The 27650-nt window shown below is 46.3% G+C and overlaps 1 protein-coding gene across 1 annotated transcript in view; it reads left to right on the forward strand.

The window, feature by feature from the left end:
- The window catches only part of PSMC5 (proteasome 26S subunit, ATPase 5), a 278857-nt gene that overhangs the window by 97190 nt on the left and 154017 nt on the right, over positions 1–27650 (forward strand). Inside the window, exon 8 of the mRNA XM_069634084.1 lies at positions 11630–11820. Coding sequence (XP_069490185.1) covers positions 11630–11820 — 191 coding nt within the window. The remainder of the gene's footprint in view (positions 1–11629; positions 11821–27650) is intronic.

A 27650-nucleotide genomic window follows, 5' to 3' on the forward strand; every position in this document is an offset into this window, starting at 1 on the left:
TAATCATCGGGAACCGTTGAGGTCCCGTTCAGACAAGGTTCAGCTTGATTGCCAGAGACGTGCTAGGTCCAGGTCTCGGTCTTCCTCCCCGGCGAAACCGGAGAAGTCTGGTAAGGGCTCGAGGTTGGTGTCGACTGTCGGGGCCGTTTCCGTCAGATACAGAGGTCGGTGCTTTGCCTTCACGCCAGCCCTCGTGCCATTGGCGCCGTTGTCGATACCGAAGCCGTCGGCGCCTTCGGGGCAATTTGGCTTGAATTTGCCGATGGAGGTCCCTGGTACTGTGTATCCTCCAAGGAAGGCTAAATCCAAGTCTGTGAAGCCTGTTGGGGACTCCAGACCCACTTCTGTCCATAGGCATGAGTTATTTCTTCCTCATAGATGATATCTATGAGGAGAGGTCAGATTTGGAGTTTGACCCTGACTAGCCAGATGTGGCTCCTGTCTTTTCCGGGGACAGTCAGTTGTTGGAGTTACGTCATTCATTACATGCCAGTGGCTTAGACACATCGCCTGAGGTGGAGTTTGGCACAACTGAGCCTGGGCCCATGCTGAATCCTCTTTTAGGAGACTGATGGCTAGGGTTACTGAGTATCTTGGTTGGTCTAGTCCTCAAGATCCATTTGTTCAGGATGACTTGACTGATATTTTGAATCAAGGTCCATCCACTGACCCAATGTTGCCTTTTCATTTGACGTTGCAAAAAAGGGTGGTGGCTGCTTGGCAGACCCCGGAGTCTCTTCCGGCATTAACAAGTCGTTAACTAAAAAATGCTGCCCTAAAAAATAGACCCCAGCTACCAATGCTCCCGAGAGTTTGGTGGTTAAGGCGACTAAGGCCTCCTCGAGGCAGGCGGCATACCCTACCATCCCTCCTGATGGGGACGACAAGCGCTTTGATGATTGGGCACGCAAGGTGTTTTCTGCGGGGAGTATGGCGCTGAAGTCCGCCAACTCTACTTGTGGCTTGGCAAGATTTTCACACACACTGTGGAATTGAATCTGTCTAGCGGCTGAGCATATTCCCGAGGGGGAAGAAAGGGATGGGTTCCTTGATCTCATGCAGGATGGCAAGGATGCCATGTTTGAATCCCTTCAGTCTGGGTTGGACATGGCCGACAGTGTTAGCTGGTCCGTGGCTGCGAGCACCGTTACACGCAGGTTTGTGTGGTTGCAGAAGTCGGGTTTTGCTCCGGATGTACAGGCCCGTCTTCTGAACATGCCCTTTGATGGCTCTCATTTGATTGGAAGTAAGGCTGACGAGAGCCTTGAGAGGTTGCAGACCTCCAAAGCTGCTGCTAAGTCTTTGAGCGCAGCAGTGCGTCAACCTCCGACCTTTCCGTCCTAGGGGACAACAGTGGGGGGGGGGTTCCTTTCGTTACTATTCCTTCTTTTGGTAGGACGAGAGGAGCTGCCAATCAAAGGGGTCAATGAAAAAGTACCTGTGGTGGTCGGGGAAATAGAGGTGCCAAAGCTGCTCAAGCAGCTGCATCTTTGCCTTCAGGTGCAGCAAACAGCCGCTCCAAAACAGCAATGAGGCCATGTTCCATTGTTCGCCGGTTGGGGGAAGACTGTCTCAGCATCTCGAAGAATGGCCAGCTATTACTTCGGATGCGTCGGTTCTGGATACAATAGCCCACGGCTACTGCCTTCCCTTCCTAAAGCGACCTCGCGACAATCCACCGGGGCGTCTCTTTGAAGCTTCCGGATCCACTCCTTGTGCAGGAAATCTTGACCCTGCTGGAGAAAGGCGCTATAGAACTAGCGCCTGCAGCGGAGAGGAACAAGGGATGGTATTCCCCATATTTTTTGATTCCAAAGAAAGACTGGGGACTGAGACCCATCTTGGACTTGCGTTGGTTGAAAAAGTTCCTCGGGGAGGACAAGTTCAAAATGGTCACTCTATCTCAGGTCCTGCAGGCCCTTCGATTTCAAGATTGGTTGGTGTCTCAAACTACAGGATGCTTACTTTCATGTGCCGATTCATCCAAAGCACAAAGTACCTGAGGCTTGCGGCTGGCTGCTCGCACTTCCAGTTTCGGGTCCTGCCATTGGGATTGACCTCTGCCCGAGGGTCTTCACCAAGCTAATGGTGGTGGCAACGTATCTCAGGTGAGGGAGGTGGGGAGGGTGTTTCACATGTACCCCTACCTGGCCGACTCGCTGATCCAAGCACATTCTCCTGAGGAAGCTCTGGATCATCGCAGCATCACCTGCCGCTCCCTCCACAAGCTGGGCTTCTCCTTCAATTTCAAGAAGTCGCATCTGACACCTACTAAACAGCTCCAGTACATCAGGGCTGTGTTGGGCACGTCCTTGCGGAAACTGCTCACCTCCCAAGGTAAGGGCTCATCGCATTGTACAGATGGTGGACAAATTTCAACATGCCCAGAGTCTTCCAGCTTTCGTATTCTTAAGGTTGCTCGGCCTCATGGCATCCTGCATTTTTCTGGTACCAGAGGCCAGACTGAGGAGGAGATCCTTGCAATGGGTTCTCAAGATGCAGTGGTCCCAATTCTCAGGCAAGATGTCTGATCCCGTTCAGGTTCCACTCTCGGTCTCTTCTGTGGTGGGCCAGCAAAGAGAATCTGATGAGGGGGGGGGGCCTTTTTGGCAACCTTGGCCGGAGGTGACGGTGGTGATGGACACCTCACTCACAGGATGGGGGGCTCATGCCGATGATCTGACTGCCAGCGGTTGTTGGTCTCTGTCGGATTCCAAACTCCACATCAACCTGTTGGAGCGGAGAGCCATCAGTCTGGCCCTCAGGCTTTTCTGCAGTCTGTGCGGGGGAAGAGTGTCCTGATCATGACAGACAACACAGTGGCCAGGCATTACCTCAAAAAAAGTGATGGGTAGGTTAACTCACGTTGTGCAGAGAGGCAATGCAGCTCTGGTTCTGGGCAATCCAGCAAGGAATTTCACTCTAAGCAGTTCATCTGGCCGGAGAGGAGAATCGGGCAGCGGACTCTCTGAGCAGGCAGAGCATGATCTCACGAGTGGGAGTAGGCTCAGGAAGTCCTTCTCGAGATCTTCGCCCTTTGGGGAACCCCACAAGTGGATCTGTTCGCCCGGAAGTGCATGAGATTCTGCTCAAGGGAATTTCCTCCGAGAGGATCCTTAAGGGACGCATTCGTCATGGATTTGTCATTCCCACTTTTGTACGCGTTACCTCCGTTCCCCGCCATTCCTCAGGTGCTATGGAGTTTGCAGAGGTTTGGATCCCACATGATCCTCATTGCTCCGGATTGGGCCAGGAGAGCGTGGTACCTGCCTTGTCCTCTCTTCCTCTTTCCCCCCGAGGTAAAGACTCTCAACCTTCACGCTTGGTGTCTGAAAGGTTGTGATATAAGGATTGGGACCTCCCGGATGACGTGATGGGGGTGTTGCTTTTGGCTTGGCATCTGGCAACCAAATCCCTGTACCGTTGCCGTAAGTTTTGCGACTGGTGCAGAGGACACAATGTCGATCCGTGTCAGTATTCTATTCCCATGGTTCTGTCTTTCTTGCTTTCCTTAGCCCACAGGGGTCTTCAAGTAGGTAACACGAAAGGTTACCTGCCGGCGCTGTCTATCTTCAATCGTTCGTCTGAAAAATGTTCTTATTTTAAGATTCCTTTGATTTTCACAATTTCTAAAAGGGCTCACGAATGTGTTCCTGATGTGATATGATATGGCATTTGTAACGCGCCTATACACAAGTGTTTCAAGGCGCGACCAGGCAAGGGGGGGGGGGACAAAGGGAGACAGACAACGATCCTACTAGGCCAGGTGTCATTCAGATCGCGCAAGTGCAAGGGTAGAGGGGAAAGGGAGAAGTGCAAGGGGGAAGAGAGAGGGGAAAGTGCATTACAGGGTCAATAGCATACAGGAAATAACAAGGGCCAACTAGTGGCAGTGCGAGTAAGTGCAGATAAGTGCTGGGAAGGGGGGCTGTAGGATACATACACAGTCCCGTAGTGCAGGGGGTGCCAGGGAGGCAGTGCAGGGGAGAGTGGCTGGGCCAAGGACTGAGAACGGTGAGTGGCCCAGTTGCAGATTCAGTGCAGTTTCAGTAACATTAGCAGGGGAGAGGGGGAGAGAAAGCGGAGGCGAAGAGGAAGGTTTTGAGGTGCTTCCGGAAGCGGATATGGTTCTCCTCAAGTGTCAGGGAGGCAGGAAGGCTGTTCCAGAGGGAGGCCCCTGCAGCGGAGAGAGATCTGCCACCAACTCGTTGTTTGGAGAAGCGGCTGACCCTGAGGGAGTTGGAGGCGGATGAGCGAAGAGCTCGAGAAGGAAGATATTTAGGAAGAGAGAGTTGAAGGTATTTTGGCCCAAGGCCCCAGAAGGCCTTGTGGACAATGCAGAGGGTTTTGAACTTGATCCTCGCAGTCACTGGGAGCCAGTGTAGTGATTTCAGTCCTGGAGAGATACGGTCCCTGGGCTTGAGTCCAAGGACAAGTCTCGCAGTCCTGTTCTGGATGAGTTGCAAAGGGCAGAGAGTAGAGGCAGGCAGATTTAGATAGAGGCTGTTGCAGCAGTCCAGCTTCGAGAGAACCAGGGCTCTAGAGACGGTGAGCTTCTGGGGGAAGGAGAGGAAAGGAAGGATACCTATGAGGAGGTGTAGCTGGTAGTGTGACTTCTTAGAGACGTCAGATATGTGAGGAGAGAAGGAGAGTGTGGAGTCGAAGATGACCCTGATGTTTTTTGCCTTGCAGGAAGAGGGCCAAGAGAGGCCGGCCAGAGAGCACTGAGGCGCATAGCACTGATAGGGGCAGAGAGTAGCGATGCGGTGGGCGAGAAGTGCCAGATACTGGTTGAAGAGCCAGGGGGAGAGGTTAGAACCCTGGGGGACACCACAGGTAGAGAAAAAGATGTCAGAAAGGAAAGACCCCAGTTGGACCTGGGAGGGTTGATTGGAGAGGAAAGAGGTCAGCCACGCCAGAGCCTGACCAGTGATACCCAGGTTATCACAGAGACGGTTGAGCAGGATGGTATGGTTGACAGTATCAAAGGCAGAAGAGAGATCAAGCAAAATGAGAACACAAGGAATGTTAGAATCAAGGTTGGAGAGCAGGTCCTCACAGATGTTCAGGAGAGCAGTTTCCGTGCTTCTGGCGGCTCTGAAGCAGCCAGACTGATGGTCATGAAGACTGCCAACAGATTCAGCATGGAGATTAAGCTGGAAGATGGCCAGTTTCTCCAGGAGCTTGCCCAGGAAGGGAGTGATGGAGATTGGGTGGTAGTTAGCTGGGCAGGAGGGGTCGGAAGAGGGCTTCTTAAGAAGGGGGTGCACAAGGGACTGCTTGAGAGGGGATGGGAAGACTCCAGAGGCGAAAGAGTGCAGTGGTCCTGAGGGTCCCGATGTCCCCGTTTCAGGTGCCGGTATGGGATCAGAATTTGGTCTTGAAATTCCTGATGGGTGCTCCATTTGAACCTTTGCACTCTTGTCCTTTGAGACTGTTGTCTTTCACTACGGTTTTCTTGTTTGCGGTTACATCCGCTCGCAGAGTGAGTGAATTGCAGGCACTTTAATCTAAGCCACCCTTTACTGTGTTCCACAAGGATAGGGTTGTACTGAGGGTAGGTCCATCCTTTCTACCTAAGGCAGTGTCTGAGTTTCATTTAAGCAAGAAAGTGGTACTTCCTGCTTTCTAGCCTCCTCCTCATCCTGGTAAGGAAGAGGAGCGACTCCATAGGTGGGACCCTAGGAGAGCTCTGAGCTTTTATATTTCTAGTATGTTGGACACCGATTGGGCCAGGCTGTTACCAAACAGACCTTGTCCCGGTGGATTATCCGCACCACTACTGAACGTTACAGATAAGCGGGCAAGGACCCTCCTGAGGGCATGCGTGCTCACTCCACTGGGGGCTTGGCTACTTCAACAGCCCTGCAGCAGGAGTTCCTATTAGGAATATTTGTGACGCAGCGACATGGGCGTCTATCCACACCTTTGTCAAACATGACTCCCTGGATACGATCCATGATCAAGATATGGCCTTTGGTAAAGCGGTTCTTTATTCTGCCATCATATTGGGTATTCTAAATTCTTCTCCCTCTTCAATTTTCCCATACTGCTTTGGGAGTCTGTCAAAGATGTGGAATACGTTGGAGGGCACAATCCATTCGAAGAGCAAGTTAGTTGCCAACTGGTAACGTTCTTTCGACTGGATGTTCCTCCCACGTATTCCACACCGCCCTCCCGGCCTGCCCCGCTGGAGAATTTCCTATGCTATTGCAGCTTGCATTCCCTCAAGGCTATATGCAGTCATGCAGGCATTGTGTACGAGCATGTCACACGTTATGGAGGAAAAAACATAAACTGAGGCTACAGGCGCTGTGCATCCTATTTATAACATTCAGTGACGTCGCCCTCGACTGAGGTCTTCGAGGCACATCGACCAGACGCCATCGACGCAGGATGCCCTCTACCGAAAAAATGTCCAAAGTAGCACAGCTGTGGACATTACATGTCAAAGATGTGGAATACGTTGGAGGAACAGCCAGTCGAAAGAACGTTACTAGTTGGTAAGTAACTTGTTAATCTATTGTCAAGAGGACAAGGCTAGTGTAGTCTCCCACAGGGTTACTACATACAATCTTGCCTAACACTGAGGAAGTTGGAGGTTATAGCGGACCAATATTGTCAATAACCACCCTCTCAAAAGGGACTCCCACCACAGGAGGGGCACTAAAGGTGCCACATTCATGAAAACGCTCTTGCCAGAAGCCTGACAAGTGTGGCAGCTCCTACAGAATGTATTTACATCAAGCCCCCACCTTGGCCCGGTCTTGCACAATGACTGTTATATAGAGTGTTTATAGAAAAGAATCACTGTTGGGCCACAAGCTGTAAGGCCTGTGAAAGCAAAGCTGCAAGAAACTCTGCACAAAAAGCAGTTACTCCAAGTCTCCTGTGAGGCAGACAAGCTACAGACCAAAAGGGTAAGCACCCCTTTAGTCAACAGTACCTTAGGTTGAAAGAAGTGGATCCAGCTGGCTTCTATTCAGGTTGTAGTCCTGCTGTTCCTGGGTATCAGTCATGGAGACAAGAGGGAGGACGTCTGGAGGCGGCGGCAGAACTCTTTCCAAATCAGCGGCACTTTGTAGTTTCAGCTACCGGTCAATAGCACCACTGCAGTTCTTGGACACCTTGTGAGCCTCCCTTGCTTCTGGCGTGCAACACTCTGTTGAGGTGGCTCAGGCTTCGGTTGACCTGCTTCGAGAGAGTCCTTGGGATCTTCCTGGAACTTGGGTCCAGATTAAAGACAAGGCACTTGTTTCCGGTGTTACTGTCCCCTGGCACTTCGTTCCAGTAGCAGCAAAGAAGTGCAGCCAGCAGGGAGAGGGGTTCCAGTCAAGTTCGTCTTGGGGTCCGTTGGTCCCACCAACCCAAGGGAAGAAATCGTCCGTTCCGTGCTGCTCTAGTCGATAAGAAATTAGGAGCTTCAGCACTGCAGCAAGGCTTCACCGGGCAAACAGTCAGGGGTTGGGGGGTGGAGGGGCAGCAAGCTTCTCTTCCAGTTTCTTTCTTCGGATTCTTCGTCCAGTGGTTGACTCTGCCTTATGTCTGAGAGACCTCGCCCTTTATGCAGGTTTTTCCCCACATTCGCAGCTTAGCTGTCACTCACACAGCAGGGTGGCGGTTCTCCAAGGACAGCCAGCCAGCCAATCACCTTTTGGGTGCATTCCTGTAACCAAGGAGACTTAGACAACCCTGATGCTCTTGTTATATTATCGGGTTGCCTGCTGAATGAACATGCTTTATTTTTTGTTTGTTCTGTCTTGTAGTGCCCTCACGCCCTCGGGTTCATGGACGCGCTATACAAATGTATTAAAGTAAAGCACAGGGAGTTTCAGGAACCTCCCTCGCTTCCTGCCCTACCAGACACGCTGGAGCCAGAGGCGGGTTTCAGCACTGAAACCCGCCAAAGACAAAACAAACAAAGGGACCAAACCTGGTTTGGCGTGCAGAGTAAAACCCAAGAAAGACCTCACAAGTAAGAAATGGCGAAAAAAGACCAGGGCCATTTTGACAAAATGGGCACCCATGGGTGCAATACTGCAGCTGAGGATTCAGTCTGCGGTAAAAACGCACAATGGTAGGAAAGTTAAACCACTGCCACCAGCCATTAAATGTAGTGAGGGTAATGTAGAAATGTTACATGAGTAAGTAGGAAAAGGGGCTACTAAGTAACCCCCCAGCACTTCCACATAAGATGGGTTGTACTGGACCTACATAGGAAAAAACAGGTAAGTAAAGTCAATTTCACTTTACTACTCTTGGGAACAGTAGTTCACAAAAGAGAAGGTATTTAAACCGTAAGAGAAATCCAAAAGACTTCTCTGTGAAACTGCACTGAGGGTGCTGTGTCACAATACAAAAGATGTCTATGGAGTCTGTCAGAATCCAAAACCAAAAGAAACGCGAGTCGGATCAAAAATACTTGAGAGAGTGAGAAAAAGCTTTCACTCACTACAGGATAACATAAAATAGTCCTAAAGTCAATCAAAAGAGCTAGGGGTCTCTAAGGTTGAAGGGAATCAGCACAGAAATGAGAATTCTTCCTAACGCTCAGGCAAACGATTTATATTGGTTGTGGTACACCATGCTACCAGGTATCCTGAGGCCATACCTATGAGAGCTGTTACTGCTCAGGCAGTGGCTAAGGCCCTGCTTGGTATCTTTACCAGGGTAGGTTTTCATCTCTGACTGGATCAAATTGTATGTCCCACTACATGCAGACCATGTGGAAAAAGTGTGGAGTGACTTACAAGTTCTCATCAGTCTACCATCCTCAAACCAGTGGGTTGGTGGAGCGGTCTATGATATGATTATGAGGATAATTGTATGAGTGTCCCCCAACTGGGTCTTGCCTCCCCTGACTTGCTGCTAGCCTGTCCAGAATAAGTCTGTATTAGGTTGTTGCCTACCTAGAATAATTTTGAGTCATTCAGTAAAGAGTAACATTGGGTTTCACATTCCCCTTCATTGTGAGGTTGAAAAAGTATATGGGTTTTACTTACCTTGTGTTAGCTGTGTGCCATCCAAAAATAGGTTACAAGAGTTACTGTTTACCTCAATCTGGTGTTCCCAGAATTCAAAAGCACCTGTAATGGTATATTACAGGTTTTTACTGCACCTAGAATAAGTGTTCCACTATTCACAAAAAGTATATTGTCCAGTTGACTGCTTATGTGATTTGTTACTGAGTCCTTGTACAACTGGTAGGGTCTACTGCCCTTGCATTACTGAAGGTAATTGTGAAAAGAACTATTGGTTTTTACTCCCCAAGAATAGGTGTGACCTATACTGAATGTGTATGAAAAGGTTTTGACTTCCCTAGAACTACTGTTAGGTGTTCCAAATAAGGTCTATACTTTGGTCTGTGTACCTTCAAGTATAGTGTTGTGTTTTTATAATTGTGATTTCATATAATGTGTTAGTACTTTATCTGGGCCTATTTTTATTTAAATAATTTAAATAAATCCTTTATTTTTACATACATAGTGTTTCAGTGTTTCTTTGGATCATTTGTGTGACAATTTCATTTGTACTGATTCTACTGCCCTCTCTCCCTTATAAGATGAGCCTGGCTGCTCTGCCTACACTGCCATGTACTCAGCTGGTACCATCTTATACTAAGAGTGGAGTCTTGTACTGCCTCAGATGAATGGTTTTACTAAGCCCTACTAAGTTGGACATCAGAAAAACTGTCCTCACAGTCCGCCCACTCAACCCTATTCTTTCAATGGGTGAACCTTCCTCGGGAGCTGGTGATGTGGGTCACACTATGTTCAGACCAGTATCACTAATAGCTACCTCTCCTTCGTTTTTCGGTATCCCACAGTCTAAAAACCTGAAGCTTTTGACAAGAAGCAATTACCGTTTCTGTGATATTTTAGGGGGTTGTGAATTACTGAAATACCAGTGTGACCCACATCACCAGCTCCCGAGTAAGGTTCACCCATTGAAAGATGTTAGAATTTAAACATATCGAGCTTTAGCCTTTGCAATATCTCAATGGCATATGTATAAACCTTTTGTGTATTAAATTTGAGAAATCTCTTATTTGGTGATCTGATATTAGTTTACAGACCTAGCTAATTCAATAATCGGTGTATATTTTACTAGACAGGAGTCACTACTGCACTTAATCTATTTTTGTTGGTTTACATTTGTGGTTTAGCTTTGACTTTTTAGCCACAATTGTTGAATTTTTGTCTTTGTGATTGTGTGTGTGTGTGTGTGTGTATGTATAATTGTGTGTGTTAATTGTGCTAACCGCCTCTTGGCTTTTAAATATTTGATACAAATTTGGTTCATGCATATAAGTGTTTGTCAACTGTTTCTCCACCTGACTGGAGATACACACGATTATTCTTCAGGATTTTTATATCTGTGGAGACCGCTCATCTCCTAAACCTGTGTCCACCAGGCCAGAGTTTAGAAATCCAGTCTATCACTGGATACCAAGTAACTGTATTACAGATAAATTAGAGACTGTGTCCCGGCAGCACTTCACTGAATGTGGCTTGTGCTGCACTTTAATAATAAAGTTGGAGAATAACATGAGAGTATAGCAAAATAAAGGGGGTGTTGGCTGGAAGGTTTACAATTAATCTTAACCTCTGGCATTGCTCTGGGTTGTTTGCCCGTAACGGAAAGGTTTGCAGCTGAAGACTGTAGCTGACTTGACCATTACAGTCAAACAACCCATAGTAAATTTGTCCCCAAGCATACCCTACAAATGCACCTCCCCCTTACTTTTTGGCAGCACACCTCGTTGTGTGCTGCCGACTCCCTGCGACACTAGTACCCTCACTTAAGTGCTTGGGAACCGGTGCCGCAGGGTCCTTTCCTTTTTTTCCTTCTAACTTTATTCCCCTATGCGGGGGTCACCCCTGCAACCCCTGTTCACCTTGTTCGCTCTAATGGTGATGTATGGCATATTTGAATGAACTTTTAGTTGTACGAGATTTTTGTACAGTCCAATATACCATACATGTGTTTTTTTTTTTTTTTCGTTTTTTTTCTCGATCTTTTCTGATATTTCCCTCCAGACCGTAGTTATTGGCCCACCAAGCCATTACAAAAAGGGGAAAGACCATATGCAAGCAGTTTGGGCTGTACTGCCCCTTTTGGGGTGGGACCAAACCTAATTTGCATATGGCCTTTCCCCTTTTGTAAAGGCTTGGCAGGCAAAGAACAGTGGTCTGGATGGTTTCCCAGAGCAATCCCAGAGGTTACAGATTCATTCTAAACCTTCCAACAATCACCTCCTTTTTTGTTTTGCTGTAGTCGCCCAGAGTGGGACAGGTATGCCTAAACGTGGGACTAGAGACCCGCTACTCAACGCTGATGAGGCGCAACAATGCTGAAACATGTTTGGGGTTGCTTGTGGTCTCGTGCAGAAGGGATGAACTGCCCCTTTTGGCGACCAAGCCTAATCAGCATATGGGCTTTCCCCTTTTGTAATGGCTTGTCAGGCGAAGAACGATGGTCTGGAAGGGTTAAATGTGATTTTACCGAATTAAGACATAACGAAAACCTAAACATTTTTAGGCATCAGTAGAAGTAAAATTATTAGTAAATATCCGGATAAAGCTGAAGATTTTGTGGTGTTCAAGGAAAATGTACTTCTCACCCCCAGGAGCTCGTATGGTCCGTGAGCTGTTTGTCATGGCCCGTGAACATGCCCCATCAATTATTTTCATGGATGAAATTGACTCTATTGGCTCATCTCGATTGGAAGGTGGATCTGGTGGGGACAGTGAAGTACAACGGACAATGCTAGAGCTTCTCAATCAGCTTGATGGATTTGAAGCTACTAAAAATATCAAGGTATGTCGTACTGTGGTATTCTGTTATGTTAAGATTTGTACCATACACCACTGCTATTTGCATGGTGGTCTTGCACTCCATGGCCTACACATGATTCATTAAGCATGCACAAGGCACGCAAGGACATCATATGTTTCCAATATGTCTGTCTGACCTTTTCTGAAGCTCTTCCATGGGGAAAAAAATGCAAGTTAAGGTCCCCGGCTAAAACAGTATGGACAATGTCCGGTACCATAACCACATAATCTAATAAACAAGAAAGGTCATAAAGAAATTTTGTGTCATCAATCCCCTGAGCGTTCCAGTAGACGTTAACTAGAGCATACAGAACAGAATAAACTGAAACTACTGTCAGTTGAACAAATAGATTTGGGGCGTAAGAAAAAATAATTTTCATGTGAGAACTGGTTTTAATGCATGTGATTAAGCCAGCCATGGGTCGGCCTTTGTCACCTTGCAATGCAGGTGTAAAGTGCATAATATGATCATGCCAAACGGGCGAAGAGGTAAGCCACGTTTCTTGCAACATAATATCAAACTGATTTAAAGTGGACTCTTTGTTATTAAACAGATGGGAATGCCCAAAGGTATTCTACGATGCAAATTTTATGGGTTCATCCTCGTTATGATGCCCTAGTTAACTTTTCGTTTGACAATTACAGACACATTTGGGTTGCATTTGAGGTGGATCAACATCAGACATGGGAGGAACTCTCACAACATCAGAGCATTTGGAAGGCTCAACAGGAAAGACAGGGCCTAACAAAAGTACAAAACACATTTCAAATAATTGGTTTTTGGCAGTCCAAATGATCTTGCAAACTAAACGGGAGCGCAACTTCAAACATATGGTTAAGATATTTTCATCAATAAATTCGACCTGCTCAATATCTGCCGTTCCTATGTCTTCTAATTGTTTTATATCAGAGAAGATTTCAAGGACACTATGTCTATTAAGCAGATATTGAGGGGTAAAGAGTATTAACACGTAAATCATGTTTTAAACCATTGGCCTGCTTTTTTAATGGTTGTTTTTGAGGTTGTGTGACTGATACACGGGGCACAGATGTTTTTGTCTGAGTTTTAGGAAGAAGAGCTTGTAACAAGCTGGCAATCTCGGCACCCCAACCTTCAAATGGATCTGAATTAATTTCCTGGGGGACATTTGAGCTTGGGACACCGGTCAGTTTGCAGCCAGATTGGGCACCATTTGATTCAGACACGAGAGGATTCGGCTTAGGGTTCAATTGTGGCAGACCATTGTCCTCATTTGAGCATCCCTCTCTAGATTTTTTGGTTTACCACCACCAGTCCCTCTTCAAATGTAGACGGAGCAACAGGTGTGGTTAGCGGTGCACCTATGATGGGCAGATTGGTGAATCTGGTCATATAGTCGTCCATTTCCCTTCTGATTTCTTCACGCCTATTGAGTACCCCTTGTGAAGTGGAGTTGGCGTTTAAGGTTTTACAAGGCGCAGTTGCCGGAACTCTGGAGGTCAATTTCCTCATAATTGGAAGTTTGTGATGTTCTTGGATCGCCTCAACAAGGTTGTCCAACTTGGCATACGGCGCCATATGGGGGGGGGGGTTTCATGTAACCCCAGTTTGGCTTTCCGTAATTGATTCAACTGCACATATTTCTTCAAAACTGCAGCAGATGCTGCATTAGCACTTTTTGTTGGAGTCTTCAGCGCTTTAATAAATAGTTTGGTGGCACCAGAGGTCAAATATTTCTTTGTTTTTATATTCTTAGATTTTTGTTTGGACACTTCAACTAGGGTGCTCTTAGCAATGGCAGGCCCTACATTCTTTTTGTTCATTAGAGAAGGGACCCCTTTAGGTAGTTTGGGAAAAATGGTACTATCTGCTTATCTTTCTGATCAGAAGCATAGGAGTGAGTTGGAGTTTCCATATTGCAGGAGACTAAGGGGTCGATGATAATATTCTGAAAATATGGTAAAGTCACAACAGCTTCTTTGGAGGTTGGACTTACCCGTTCAGGCTGCCGAGAGCTATTCATAGTTATTGGGGAAGATGCTCTGTCAATATATGCAACTCTCATAGGTGATAGTGCTATAGCTTCCCGAGGACAGCTGGCCTTTTCGCCCATAGATCCGGGCATAGTTTGCCATGCCAAAATGGTCGCTATTTGAGAACTCTGTATTTAACTTGTCATTTAATGTTTCAATGAGTTTCACTAGCGCGTTCATAGTCGTGTTTATTGCTTCAAGCGCCAAGCCCAATATTGCTTTAAGCGCCAAGCCCAATATTCTATTTCCACCTGGGGAAGAAGACTGAACTTTTCTAGGCATCATTTTCCTTGGAGTCGGTGCTAAAAATGATGAAGTCACCTTAGGCCTGGAGGGGCTAGCGTCAGGGAACATATTAAGCGAAAAGGAACATTTTTCCAATATGGTTTGTGCCGAGTAGTCAGTATGCATGGAATCCAAATCTATAACTGCTAACTCATCTGCGGGCATACAATGCTTTTACTAACACCGGATTCACCACTCGGTACCGAAACATTTCGCACTACCATCTTATCAGTTAATGACCTATTACAAGAGGCCATGTGCGTTGTGTGGTTTGTAGCCACGCATTCACCGTCAGTTCGTGACCTTCCAGGGCAAGCAGGAGTTTCTGCGCACAACAGTGATGCGAGGAATGCCCACCACCTTATCTAAGTTCACTGGAAAAAAGCCACGTATGTCGGCGATTGGTAATTCCTTAGATGTTTTTAGCGCGGCATGATTTGTCATTAACCCACTATTCTTCGGGGTGGAGCATGTTTTAGTTTCAAAAAAACGTTTGAAAGAGCAAGTTTCTTTATAGGCTTCGGGCTGGTGTCTTGCAAAGGAGGCTGCAACGGCAAGGCATGCCTGTTCGTAGAGTGTAGATGGAAGATTTCATGATTTTGCGTGAAAAACAATGCCCACTCAAACTTAAGACAGACTACAATCAAACAGTAGCTTTGCTACCCGCCCCCACCCGCTATCCAACCAGTTACCGGCTCACAACCCCCTTTAAATGAAATGTTGAACTGTAGTCACCGGTGTAGCACTGCACACCCCTTTTTTATGGTGTCAGCGGAAAAGGGGCGGAGCTTCAATGTATATCAACAGCAATAGCAGAGCGTATCGAAAAGCACGAGTAATCCGTTCAGCAGGGTCTGGCGCTTCACCAGTGCTTCTTTGGAACTATGCACACGACCTCACTGCTATGCTTTAAATTGCAACTTAATTGCCTTAAGTTGCTTTAGATTGACTTTGAAATGCCTTTAGTATTATAATACCGTACCCCCGTATCACTGAGCACAAAGGTGACTGTAGTGCTCGGCTCGGCTTGTGTGGCTTATGTGCCTTATGAGGCAGGTTGCAGACTCAGGCAGCACACGATACCACTTGCCACACAAAAACACGAGAACAGTGTGAGGGGAGGGGCACCCTTACCCTGCGAGCTGCGTACACGCAGCAGCACCCGGGCCCCTGAGCTCCCGGGCTGGGCTTTGTCCCAACCTCCGTGCCGAACGCCGCACCTCCGTGGTCCGTAGGCTCCTGCTCCTGGAAGCTAGAGGAAAGAACCTGTGACCTGAAGGGGCGTCGTGTCACAACAGAGTCAAGCCGCACCTCGTACAACATCACACGAAAAGTGGCTGCTTCTGACTCTCCAGTCAAAGATTCACAGTGACAAGTATTCAAATAAACTCTTACACTCGAGGTTTCTTGATTGAACACTTATTAATGTATCGGTCATTTGAAAAAGCCTTTCTAAGAAGGGAGCAATATAATAGCAACACACAAATACACTTCAAAATACACTCTGTTTCTTTAAATCGGCAACTACTCATTGGGGATGGCACACAGACACTTCCTACACCCTCAGGTGACTTAAATAGCTAGGACACTGTGGACATATATTACAGTTGGTATTTAGAGCAATACTAGATGATTGTCAAAGAAAAGGGTTATTAGAACCAACAAGAGATCACAAATATTCTTAAGCAAGCAAATACTTTTGGACCTCCCAATGCAGAGTAAATTAACCCCTACCTGGAAGGATAGGTGCAACACAATATCAGAGGAGAGAAGATTCATCCAGTGAACCAGGCCAGGCCAATGTCAATTGGGCAAAAGTCTATGTGAGCTGAAGCACTTCTTGCAGGTAAGTAAGAAAAGTTTTTGCACAATGTTTTAGAAGTCTTTGGAGAAAAACAAGAATCAATCTAGGGCCACAAGCTGTTAGGCTTGCGAGAGTAGATGATGCAGCAACTCTACAACAAGAGGCAAGTTCTTAGACTGTACAGTACGTTTAGTTAGAAGAAAAATGCAGTAGATGTACAGCTCTGCAGATCCTGGTGTTCCTGGGCCTCAGTCGTGGGGACAAGAGGGAGGACTCCTACGGACTCCTGCACTGCAATGGGACGGTTACTGACACCAACCGGCAACCTTCAAGTGGCACTTCGGTGTTTCAGCTCCTTGTGTTTACCGCAAATAGCACCACCGTGGTTTTTGGCTGTGGAGATGGGCTTTCCTTGTATCTGGGGTCCAGCATTCCATTGAGGTGGCTCAGGCTCAGTCAATCCTGCTTCCTGGGAGTCTGGAGGATCTTCCTGAAGCTCTTGGCCAACTTAAAAGAAACGCACATGTACTGGTGTTCCTCTCCCTGGCTTTTCGGTTCCAGCAGCGACTGCAGTGGAAAGTCAACCAGCTTCGAGTGGATGTCCAGGTGGCTTACTTTGGAGTTGATTGATCCCACCAACTCAAAAGGGAAAAGTTGTCCTTGCAGGGCTTCTCTAGTGGAGGCGAATTTGGAGCTTCAGCACAGCAGCAGGGCTTCACTGGGCAAACCAACGGTCCAGGAGTTGCAGCAGCCGTCTCTTCCAAGTTCTACTTTGGATTCCTTCGTCCAGTGGTCGACTCTGCCTTCCAAGCCAAAAAGACTCGCCTTTTATGCAGGTTTCTCCCATTCATTCAAGCCTAGCTGTCAGTCACCCAGCAGGGTGTCTGTCCTTGCCAGACAGCCAGCCGGCCAATCACTTAAGAGTGCATTCCTGTCTCCTAAGAGATTAAGCACAGGGAGTTTCGGACACCTCTCTCACTTCCTGCTCCCGCCAGACACTCTGGAGCCAGAGACAGGCTTCACTTGTGAATCCCGGCAAAGACAAAATGAACAAAGCGACCAAACCTGGTTTGGCGCGCAGAGTAAATCTCAAGAAGGACCTTTCCACAAAGAAATGGCAAAAAAGACTGGGGCCATTTTGACAAAACTAGCACCCAAAAGTGGTTTACCGCCGCTGCGAACGCAGCGTGCAGTAAAGACACACAACGGTAGTATAAAGTAAACCACTGCCACCAGCCATTCATCGGGGAAAGGGTAACAAAAATGTTACATGATAAGCTAGACAAAGGGTATACTAAGTAACCCCTCCAGCACCCTATTGTAAGATAGTGTGTACTGGGTCTAGAAAGTTTCTTGGAAACAGTAGTTTTAATCTGAAAGACTTCCCTGTGCCACTGCACCGAAGGTGCTGTGTGTCACAATGTAAAAAGATGCCTATGGAGTATCTCAGACTCCAAAAACCAAAAGAAACACAGAGTTCAAATCACAGAAAAAATACAAGAGAGAGTGGGAAAAAGGTCTCACTCTCTCCAGGTAAAAACATTCAAAGCCACAAAATCCAGCTAAGGTGCTGGGGGTTTCTAAGGTAGAGCGGAATTAGCATATTTCTGAGAACTCTCCCTAACAGTTGGTCCCACTATCCCAAGGGGAGAGGTCGGACCTTCTGGGGCTTCTCTGTCAAAATGAAAAAGGAGTTTCAACACAGCAGCAGGGCTTCACAAGGAATTCAATGGTCCAGGACGATGCAGAAAGCTTTGTTCACGGTTTCTTCGTCGGGTGTTTCTCTCATTGGTCAACTCTGCCTCTGGTCCCAAAACCCTCGCCTTATAAGCAGGTTTCTCCCATTTATGCACAGCCTAAAATGTCAATCACACAGGACAGCCAGCCAATCAGGACTGGCTCGATTCAGACATTCCTAGAGACAAAACTGGGGAGTTTCTGGACACTCCCTCACATCCTGTCCTTCCAGACACAATGGAGCCAGAGGCGGGCTTCAGGGCTGAAGCCTGCCAAGGGCAAGACAAACAAAGGCTCAAATCTGTCTCAACGCACAGAGTAAAACCAAAGAGTTTCTTCCCCCGGAAGCTCACTGTCTCCCCAAGCTCTGGTTCTCTCTAGGTTGGACTATTGTAACAGCCTCTTTCTAAATCTACCTGCCTCTATTTTCCACCCTCTGTAACTAATCCAAAACAGGACTGCGAGACTTGTCCTTGGCCTCAAGCCCTGGGATCGTATCTCTCCAGCTCTGAAATCTTTCCATTGGCTCCCAGTGAATGCAAGGATTAAATTCAAAACCCTCTGCATTGTCCACAAGACTTTCTGGGGACTGGGTCTAAAATACCTTCAGCTATCCCACGTAACTACCTCCCCTCTCGAGCTCTTCGCCCCTCTACCTCCAACTCCCTCAGGGTCAGTTGTTTTTCAAAGAAACGAGCTGGGGGTAGATCTGTCTTCGGCTGGGGCCTCCCTCTGCAACAGCCTCCTTGCCACTCTAAAACGAGGAGAACCATCTCCGGTTCTGGAAGCACCTCAAGACCTTCCTCTTTGCTTCTACCTTCACCCCCTCCCCCTCCCCTGTTGATATGCTCTCTCCTGGCACTGTGTATCTGGCCACCCTCTGTCCCCTGTGCCCAGGTACCTGCACCCTGCCACCCACCTGCACTGCCTCCTGGCCACTCCTTGCACGGGGGACTGTATCGGTACCCATACAGTCCCCCACCCACATTTTCTTCTTTTTCTGCACTTATATTTATCCCGTCTGCTGCTGTAAACACAGCACTTGCCACTTGCTGGCTGCACTACCACCGTTTATTGCCTCCATTATCTGTTCATTTTTATTCCCTTTATTCTGTTCTCCTCTGCTCCGCACTTTCCACACACTTTTTTTCCCCCTTTCCCATGCACTTGCACGTTCTCAATGTCACTGGGCCTATTAAGTTGAGGGTTCAGCTAACAGGTGGAAAAGCATGATGGTAGGAAAGAGTAAGCCACTGCCACCAGCCATTTAACATAGTGAGGGTAACGGATGAATGTTACACGAGAATGTTGGATAAGGGGCTACTAGGTAACCCCCCCCAGCACTCCAAATAAGATGCTGTAATCCTCCTAGGGTGTCTCTTCTGAAGCCCCTGGACCCTCAACTAACTCTAAAGTAAAGTACTTACTTGTTCTAACAGTCTGACTTTTGCTACTTAAGAACCTATCATGACCTGCCTGTTGGACTCTAGGCCCTAGTGACCCCACCCCCTTTCTGCCACAAAGCACTCATGCCCCAAGAATAAGGGAAAGACTTGTAAGGATTGGGCCTTTCGCCTAGAAAAGAGAATAAGTGTTTAAAAGTGACTTACTTGCAAAAGAAGTTGGTTGCCAAGTCCAACTCTGAGTGAACAGTTACAAAATGATTACTTACCTTAGAAATGTTTTGCCATTATGAAAAGTATACGCAACCTCTTTCTTTCCTTAGAAACTGTTTCGCCATTCTAACAAAGTAGATGTATGGGTATATTACTCGCCTGTGATTTGATTGTGCCTCATCCCAAAAGTAATGCTGTTGGTTTCACTTCACTATTCCTGTTATGATAAATGTATGAGTGTCCCAAACTGCGTCTTGCTTCCCCTGACTTGCGGTTAGCCTGTCCAGAATAAGTCTGCATTAGGTTTTTCCTACCTAGAATAACTGAGTCATTCATAAAGTGTAACACTGGGTTTCGCTTTCCCTGGTCTGTTGTAGACAGACACAAAACGATTCTTAGGTTTACACCTGCCTTAAAGTGGCTGCTAGCTCCTGTAAAAAGTGTATAGGTTTTCCTTACCTTAAGAAGAACTGTTATCCCAAAATAAGTAAAGTTATTGCTTCCCTTAGTCTGTGAACTGAAAAGCAACTTATTGAATATTACATCCCAAGGCCCAACTGCCCTAGAATAAGTTATCCTGAATCAGAGTTATAGGTGTTTTACTGTTCCTAGAATAAAGTGTTCCACTATTCACAAAAAGTATATTGTCCAATTGGTTGACTTAGTGATTTCTTGCCGAGCGTCACGGTACAACCGCTAGAATCTACTACCCCTCAATTACTGAAAGTAATCTAAAAAGTAACTATTGGTTTAACTTCCCTAGAACTCCTGTTAGATGTTCCAAATTAGGTTATATGCTTTGGTCTGTGTACCTTGAAGCATACTGTTGTGTTTTTCTATAATGTGTTTATATGATCTGTGATCGTGCTTATTCCTCCCAAGATTTTTATGGGCCTACTTGTATTTAAATAAACCATTTATTTTACAATACATAGTGTTTCAGTGTTTCTTTGAATCATTTGTATTACAATTTCATTTGTACTGAGTGGAGGCAGCGAGGGCTGTACTAAGATGAGCCTGGCTGCTCAATCTACAATACCATGAACTCAGGAGGTACAGTCTTTTACTAAGAGTGGAGTCTCGTACTGTCCCAGTTGAATGGTTTTCCTAAGCCCTTAGCTGGACTTCAGAAAAACTGTCCTAACAAGACACTCATCTCGCACTTCGAAAATCAGAAAGCTACACCTTGTTCTACGGCTGACATATTCAGCTCCTGGCCAAAACACAATCACACGGGCCACCAGTCTGAACACAAAGCTCTCAATGCCTCCAACAATTGACATCTAGAAAGCTTACATGCATGTAGTGCTTACAATACTTCTGATCTGCAACCCAACACAAAGCACGGCAACCTGGCCTTTGCCTCTCTTGCCAACTAACCAAAACCACCAATTTTCTTCGAGGCCTTTTCTTCCCCATGGAAGAGCTTCAGCAAAGGTCAGACAGACATATTGGAAACCTATGATGTCCTTGCGTGCCTTGTGCATGCTTAATGGATCATGTGTAGGAGACATGCCACCAAGGCTACCTGGCAACGTGGACAGTCTGGAGCTATTATTGATTATTTATATGTTGATTGCAAATTGTTGTCAAAGGTACTGTTTTTTCAGGTGGTTCCGGTTGTAGTCAGTGACCACATGTTAACTAGCTCCTGGCTTGTAACTCATTCAGGGTCTTCTAAATCCAACCTATTTTACTCAGGGGTCGTGAGGGCAAATGCTCAAGTGAATCACATAAGATGGTCTGAAGAAGGTCGAATTCAATTTACAAATTCTCTCACATCTGCCTTTGCTCATTCATGACTTAATGGTGAGGGGACTAATGTGTGCTATTATGACCTTATGCAGAGCCACTCAGGGATTCCTCGGAATTCAAAAAAGCCCACAGTTATTAGAAGACATGTTTTTGATATTCAAGTTAAAAATAAAAAAACAGAATATCGTATGTTGAGACGCAAAGCCGCTCTTCCGCCAGCAAGTCAAAAAACTGCTGCATTGATTAAAGCGAAGACTGGTTATAGAAATTGGCTGCATATACATCAAGCTAACCTTTGGCAAAGGGATGGCGAACACATGTTGAATCTCATGTGCAATCAGAACACTGCACAAATATGGGCCACCTTAAATGAAGCTACAACCAGTCCGCAAACATTGATTCAGACCCATAATGTTTCCGAACAGGCGTGAATTGAGTACTTTATTAAAAAGTACTCTAATCCAGCCCCCTTGGGTTCATCACAGGAAAGTGAGGTATTGCCTGCTTTTCATCTCAACATAGTAAGAGCTGACATACTTTGCTACATTGCTTCAATAAGTCGGTCCAGAGATCCGTGCCCAGATGGGTTATCTAATAAGAGCTTTAAACTCAACCCCGAACTCTGGACTGAGATTCTGTTTCAAATTTTTCAAAACATTAATGTTACTCAAATTATACCACCCTCCTGGCAACATTCATTCATAATTCCACTGTTTAAAAAAGGAAACTGTAACAACCCTCGAAGTAATCGTCCAATTGCTATGTTGGATGCCCCGGGTAAACTGTACAGCCGCATCATACTGCAAGAGTTGAACAACTGGACTAGAGACAAAGCTAAAAGAGATCCATTTCAGGCAGGTTTTGTTAGTGTGATGGGCACTGCACCTAACATACTTATCCTCAATTTAATCAAGAGTAAGTATGCTGAACTTAAGCAAACTTTATACATGGCTTTTGTTGATTTTAGCAATGCTTTTGACTCAGTTGACCGGCAGTTGCTTTTTGGGAAACTTCAGCAATATGGATGCCCCCACACTATTCTTACTTTAATCAAACTACTGCACACTAACACCTCGTTGCAAGTAAGACTATCCTTAGACGGTCGTTTGTCCGCCTACATTCCAACTAAGCGGGTTCTAAAGCAGGGGTGCATCTTAGCTTCTACCATTTTTAACTTATTTCTACTGGATATAGGTATGAAGTTTGAGGAGACAACTTCAGATGCCCCCAAACTAGGTTATCAGAAGATCACCTGGCTCTTATACGCCGATGAGCTGGTGTTACTTTCGTGTTCTCCGTGTGGTCTTCAAAACCTATTGAACAAACTCCAAGAGTATGTTAATGAAAATAATCTTATCATTAATTTAGACAAGACGCAAATAGTAATTTGTCATCCTTTTGCAAGGAAAAGAACATCCAATCATAAGTGGACCCTGCAAAAGCAAGAAGTAGTCAGTCATGCAATACAAATATTTGGGTCTTCCTTTCACAGTCACTAGACGACCATATCTATTAAGCAACGCTGGACGCTAAAATCCGTTCATTGACATCACAAGCTAAGATTTTGCTTTATAGATATGTTAAATTTACACTAACGCACATAATGACATTTTTTCAACAAAAAGTGGTGCCAATAATTGGCTACGGAGCGGAGGCAGGGTCACCTAAGCCGAGATCTTTTTGGGACCACTTTGAAGCATATTTTTGGAAGACTGTTTTAGGCCTTCCCAAATGCACTCCTTTACCCTTATTACGTCATGAGTTAGGTAGTATTTCTGTCTATAGTCAAGTTCTGTGGAAATTTTGTATGCTCTATAGAAAATGTCTAATAGTTGCAATATCACTGAATATTTTGGCAAAACATCTGTTCACTTTTCGCCTTAATCTCCCTAAAAAATGGACCAACTGTGTGGTAGAAGCACTAACCAATGCTGATATTTCACTTGAACTATTGTTGATGAACCCCACAAAAGCAAAATTGAAATTACACCGGTTTGACTGGATCCATACCCGCACACAGTGTTTGAAATATGTGCATGGTGCAATAATAATGTCTTCTCATAAAAGATTTCGGTTTATGGAAGCATACCTTGTCAAGTGTCCATCTAATTTTGTTACATCTCAGATGTTGCGGATTCGACTTAATTTATGTTTGACGAGGCAGATTCTAGGTAGGAGAAAATGGATCCCTAAAGGTGACATATACTGCCAATTTTGTAATGATCCACTTCAAATAGAGTCCTTATGCCATCTGGTGGCTGAATGCCCCGCCTTGAGTAAAATTCGGTATCGATTATTTAATAAGTGTTGTCAATTTCTATCAATACACTCCAGTGATGAAATATGGACCCATCTTTTAACTAACACAAAGTGCTCTATACAGATTGCATTAGTTCAGTTTGTTAATGCTGTTATTCCACCTTGGATAACCAGAGGTTATTTTGAAGTAAACAGAAGAGGTGTATTATGGATGTGGGGGAGCTCCAGTGGACAATGTTTTATATTAAATTTGTAAATTTGTCACTTTCATGGTGAATATTGTATTCATATTTTGAATATGGTGTAAAATGAGATTTTGTATTCTGTGTAACTGTATTTTATGAAATACATTTTCTGTAAATTTTGAAAGGTTGATTTATCAGCCAACCAAAATAAAAAGAAAAATAAAGAATCTTTGTGTAACTACCCTACTGCTCACATTGACTCCTCTTGAGATAAGGATGGCTGCTCAAACACACTACCATCCGGTGTAGTACAGACTTGTACCAAAGGTTGGGTTCCTGTTACCAGGAGGCTAAGGTTGTTGTAGTGCACCCAAAGGGTAAAACCACAAATCTTTACCTAACACCAACTAACCCCCGAAACAAACTCCACTTGACCATCTTCCCCGACTGGCTGTACTTCTTCATTGCTGTAGGAACTCAATACCAGGGGTTGAGTAATCCATAGTTGAGTGAAACGTCTGATGCAGTAACACATCCGGCTAGTAGTTCCAAGCGTCTCCTAAGGGCTCTCCAGAAGCAGGACAACCAGATCCCGAGTCCCGCACCAGAGTGCAGGACCCAAGGAGTGAAGGAAGCCCAACCGGTATCTGAGATCCGCGACAGTGCTGTTTACTAAGTGCCGAAACCACGAAGTGCCACTGAACCGAAAAGAGCCGGTAGCTACAAACGTCCTCCCTCTTGTCCCCATGACCGACCGACTTCCTCCCTCTTGTCCCCACAACTGAGGCTCAGGAACAAGGGTCTGCATCGCTGTAGCAAGACCGAATCCACCTGGACCACTCTTCTTCAAACCAGAGGTACTGTTTAGGCTTGGCTTACTTACATCATTGTCTTGTTACCGTTAGCTGTGCTTTTCTCAGTTGGGAATTGTATTAGCTTACTGTTAGTGTTGAGTCCAACTCTTTCTTTTCTCACAGGTTTAACAGCTTGCGACCCTACAAGTGATTTTCTACAAACTCTCTAACTTTGTCCAAGACTGTTTATGATCTAAGAAGTGCCTGATCTCCATATACTGTGTCCCGTAACTTGTTGTAGATTGTTACTGCTGGGAAAGGCTTGACCACATTTCATTGGAAGATTTAGTTGTCCTCACTGTTGGCTACATTTTGCATGTAGTACCCTCTGGGACCACTACACACAACTATGACTCAGGTGTAAGCAAAACCAACCTTTGGTTGAAGTCTTTACCACACAGTTTTTGGTAGCGAGCTGAGCAGCCAGGCTTATCTCAAGGGGGAATGTGAGCTTGTAATGAGGTTACACAGAGGTCTACAATTACAAGTATTCAAATAAACTCTTATATTCGCTTTAGGACGTTTTGACCGCATGCAAAAGTTTGCATGGTCAAAAAGTCCTAAAAATGCTATCACCAAAGGTTCGAACACCAAAAGTTCGAACCTTTAGTGAAAGCATTATAGGTAAGTATAAAAAAAAGACTGCAGGGGTGGCCCTCGCAACACCCCGCTCACTAAAATGTGTGGTATGGTGAGCGGGGTTTTGCGGGGGACATCCCTGCAACACACAGACAAAAAAGAAACAAAAAAAACCTATACTTTACAGTATATTGAGCGGGGTTTGCAGAGGAAACCCCTGCAGCCCCCGTAGCATGTAAGTGTGTTTGAATTAGAAAGGTGCAAACTTTTGGTAGTTCGCACCTTTCTCATGCGAACGATTTGCCTGCAGTAATTTCAGCCGCAGGCAAATCACTCGGATTCCTTATATTTAAGGTTTCTTGGTTAAACACTTATTAATGGCTTACACAGTCAGTTAGAAAACATTCACTAAAAGGAGGCAATCAATATCACACAATAATATTCTACAGTACTTCACACTTTCCGGTTCTGAGGCATTTAAACTACTTTGATGTTGGAGTGAAATGGCATTCAGTGCATAGAGAGCCACTCTCTTGGGTTAATTGTGAAGTGCAATGAGTGTGGGTGGGGTGTAGGGCCCTGAGGCAAGTGCGAAAGAGGGCTGGCGGGGGGGGGGGTGCCAGGGAACTGTGTGACTCTGAGGTACAACAGGCAGACAGTCGGCAAGCTGTAAGGAAGAGGAGGGAGGGAGAGAGGGAGGGAGCAGAGAGCTAGGTTAGCAGGGTAGAGAGGGAGAAGGGGAGAGAGAGAAGGAAGAAAAGAGGAAGGTCTTGAGGAGTTTCTGGAACGTAAGAAGATTAGGCTCAAGACGGAGGGCGGCAGGGAGGCTTTTCCAGAGGGATGCACCTGCTGAGAAGTATCTCCCTCTTAATCTCTCCTTGGAGAACCTGCTCACTCGCAGAAGGTTGGAGGTAGATGAGCGGAGGGCTCGTGAGGGACAGTATTTAGGTGGGCAGCATTGCAGGTGGGTAGGTCCCAGGCCCCAGAAAGCCTTGTGAATAATGCAGAGGGTCTTGAACTTGATCCTTACAACCACAGAGAGCCAGTGAAGGGATTTCAGCGCCAGAGAGATGCGGTCCCTGGGCTTGAGGCCAAGGATAAGTCTTGAGGTTCTGTTCTGGATGAGTTGCAGAGAGCACAGGGCAGAAGGGAAGTTGAGGAAGAGGCTGTTGCAGTAGTCCAGCCTAGAGCGAACCAGGGCTCTGGAGACAGCGAGCCGCTGGGGGAAAGTGAGAAAAGGTGTAGTACCTCTGAGGAGGTGTAACTGATGGACTTTTTAGAGATGTCAGAAATGTGAGTGGAGGAGAGAGTGGAGTCAAAAATTACCCCAAGTTTTCTTGCCTCGTAGATGGGTGAGGGCGCAGCGCCAAGGGAGGCTGGCCAGAGTGAAAGTGAGAAAGCGGGTGCAGGGGTCCCAATGCGGAAGATCTCAATGTTATTGGCGTTGAGGCAGAGGTTGTTTGTAGCACACCAGGACTGAATAACGGACAGTCAGTCAGATATGCGCGAGGAAGAGGAAGTAGCTGCTGAGGGTAGCCTGAAAGAAAGTTGCGTATCATCCGCGTAACACTGGAAGTTAGAGGTGAATGTGGCTATTTCACGTGCCAGGGCAGCCATGTAGAGTTGAAGAACCAGGGGGATAGGTTATATCCCTGGGGATCGCCACAGGTTGAGAGCGCTAGGGTCGAGAGAAAGGCTCAGAGTTCCACCTGGGACGGGCGGTCGGAGAGAAAGGAGGTTAACCACGCCAGAGCCTGACCTGTGATTCCCAGAGTGTCGGAGACGTGCAATCAGGATTGTCGAAGGCAGAGGAAAGGTCAAGGAGAATGAGCACATAGGGGGGAGTGTTTGTGTCAAGATTTGAGAGCACGTCTTCACAGGTGTTCAAAAGAGCAATTTCCGTGCCTCTGGATGCTCTAAAGCCAGACTGATGGTCATGAAGCAACCAACAGATTCAGTGTGGAGGGTCAGCTGAGATAGCCAACTTCTCCAAGATTATGCCCGGGAAAGGAGTGATGGAGATAGGGCGGTAGTTTGCTGGAATGGAGGGGTCGACAGAGGGTTTGTTGAGCAGAGGGTGCACAAGGGAGTGCTTAAGGGCAGTTCGGAAAACTCCAGTGGAAAAAGAGTGCAGAGATCAGCCAAGTCTGGGGAAAGAGTCAGTGGTGTTAGAGGGGCAGGGGTCCACCTGTTTCGATGAAGCCTTCATAGATCGGACTTGTCTGGTGACCTCATCAGGTGTGACGGGTGAGAGAGAGGGGAGGGTAAGTCAGGGGGAAGGCTCCGGTGTTGGTGAATGCTGTGGTGTGGAAGAGAGGGTGGAAAATGTCTTGGGTATTTGTGGTGAAGTGTGCAGCAAAGGCCGAGCAAAGTTCTTGGTGGGTGTGACAGAAGGAGAGGCTGCTGCAGGATTGTCCAGTTCCTTGCAGACTTTGAAAAGTTTGGCTGTGTTGTCTGAAGCCACGGAGATGCAGGCTTGAATAAAGATTCTTTTCTTGGAGCAGATGCAGAGTCGATATTGCCTTTGAAAGAGGCGGCAGGCCAGTTTTTTGGATGGTTAGCACTACGCTTTCTGCTTCCACACTTGTGTTTAAGGGAAGCCAGGTTGAAGTCGCGCCAAGAGTTGCACTTTTTTTTGGAAGGATTCAGTCGGACCCTTGTGACAGGGCCAAGAGTTTCAAGAGTGTTGGAGATGGAGAGATTAAGGTTAGCGAGGGCTGTGTCAG

This window comes from Ambystoma mexicanum, chromosome 13, assembly GCF_040938575.1.
Source record: "Ambystoma mexicanum isolate Mex_15411 chromosome 13, UKY_AmexF1_1, whole genome shotgun sequence".
In the NCBI taxonomy this organism is placed as follows: Eukaryota; Metazoa; Chordata; class Amphibia; order Caudata; family Ambystomatidae; genus Ambystoma; species Ambystoma mexicanum.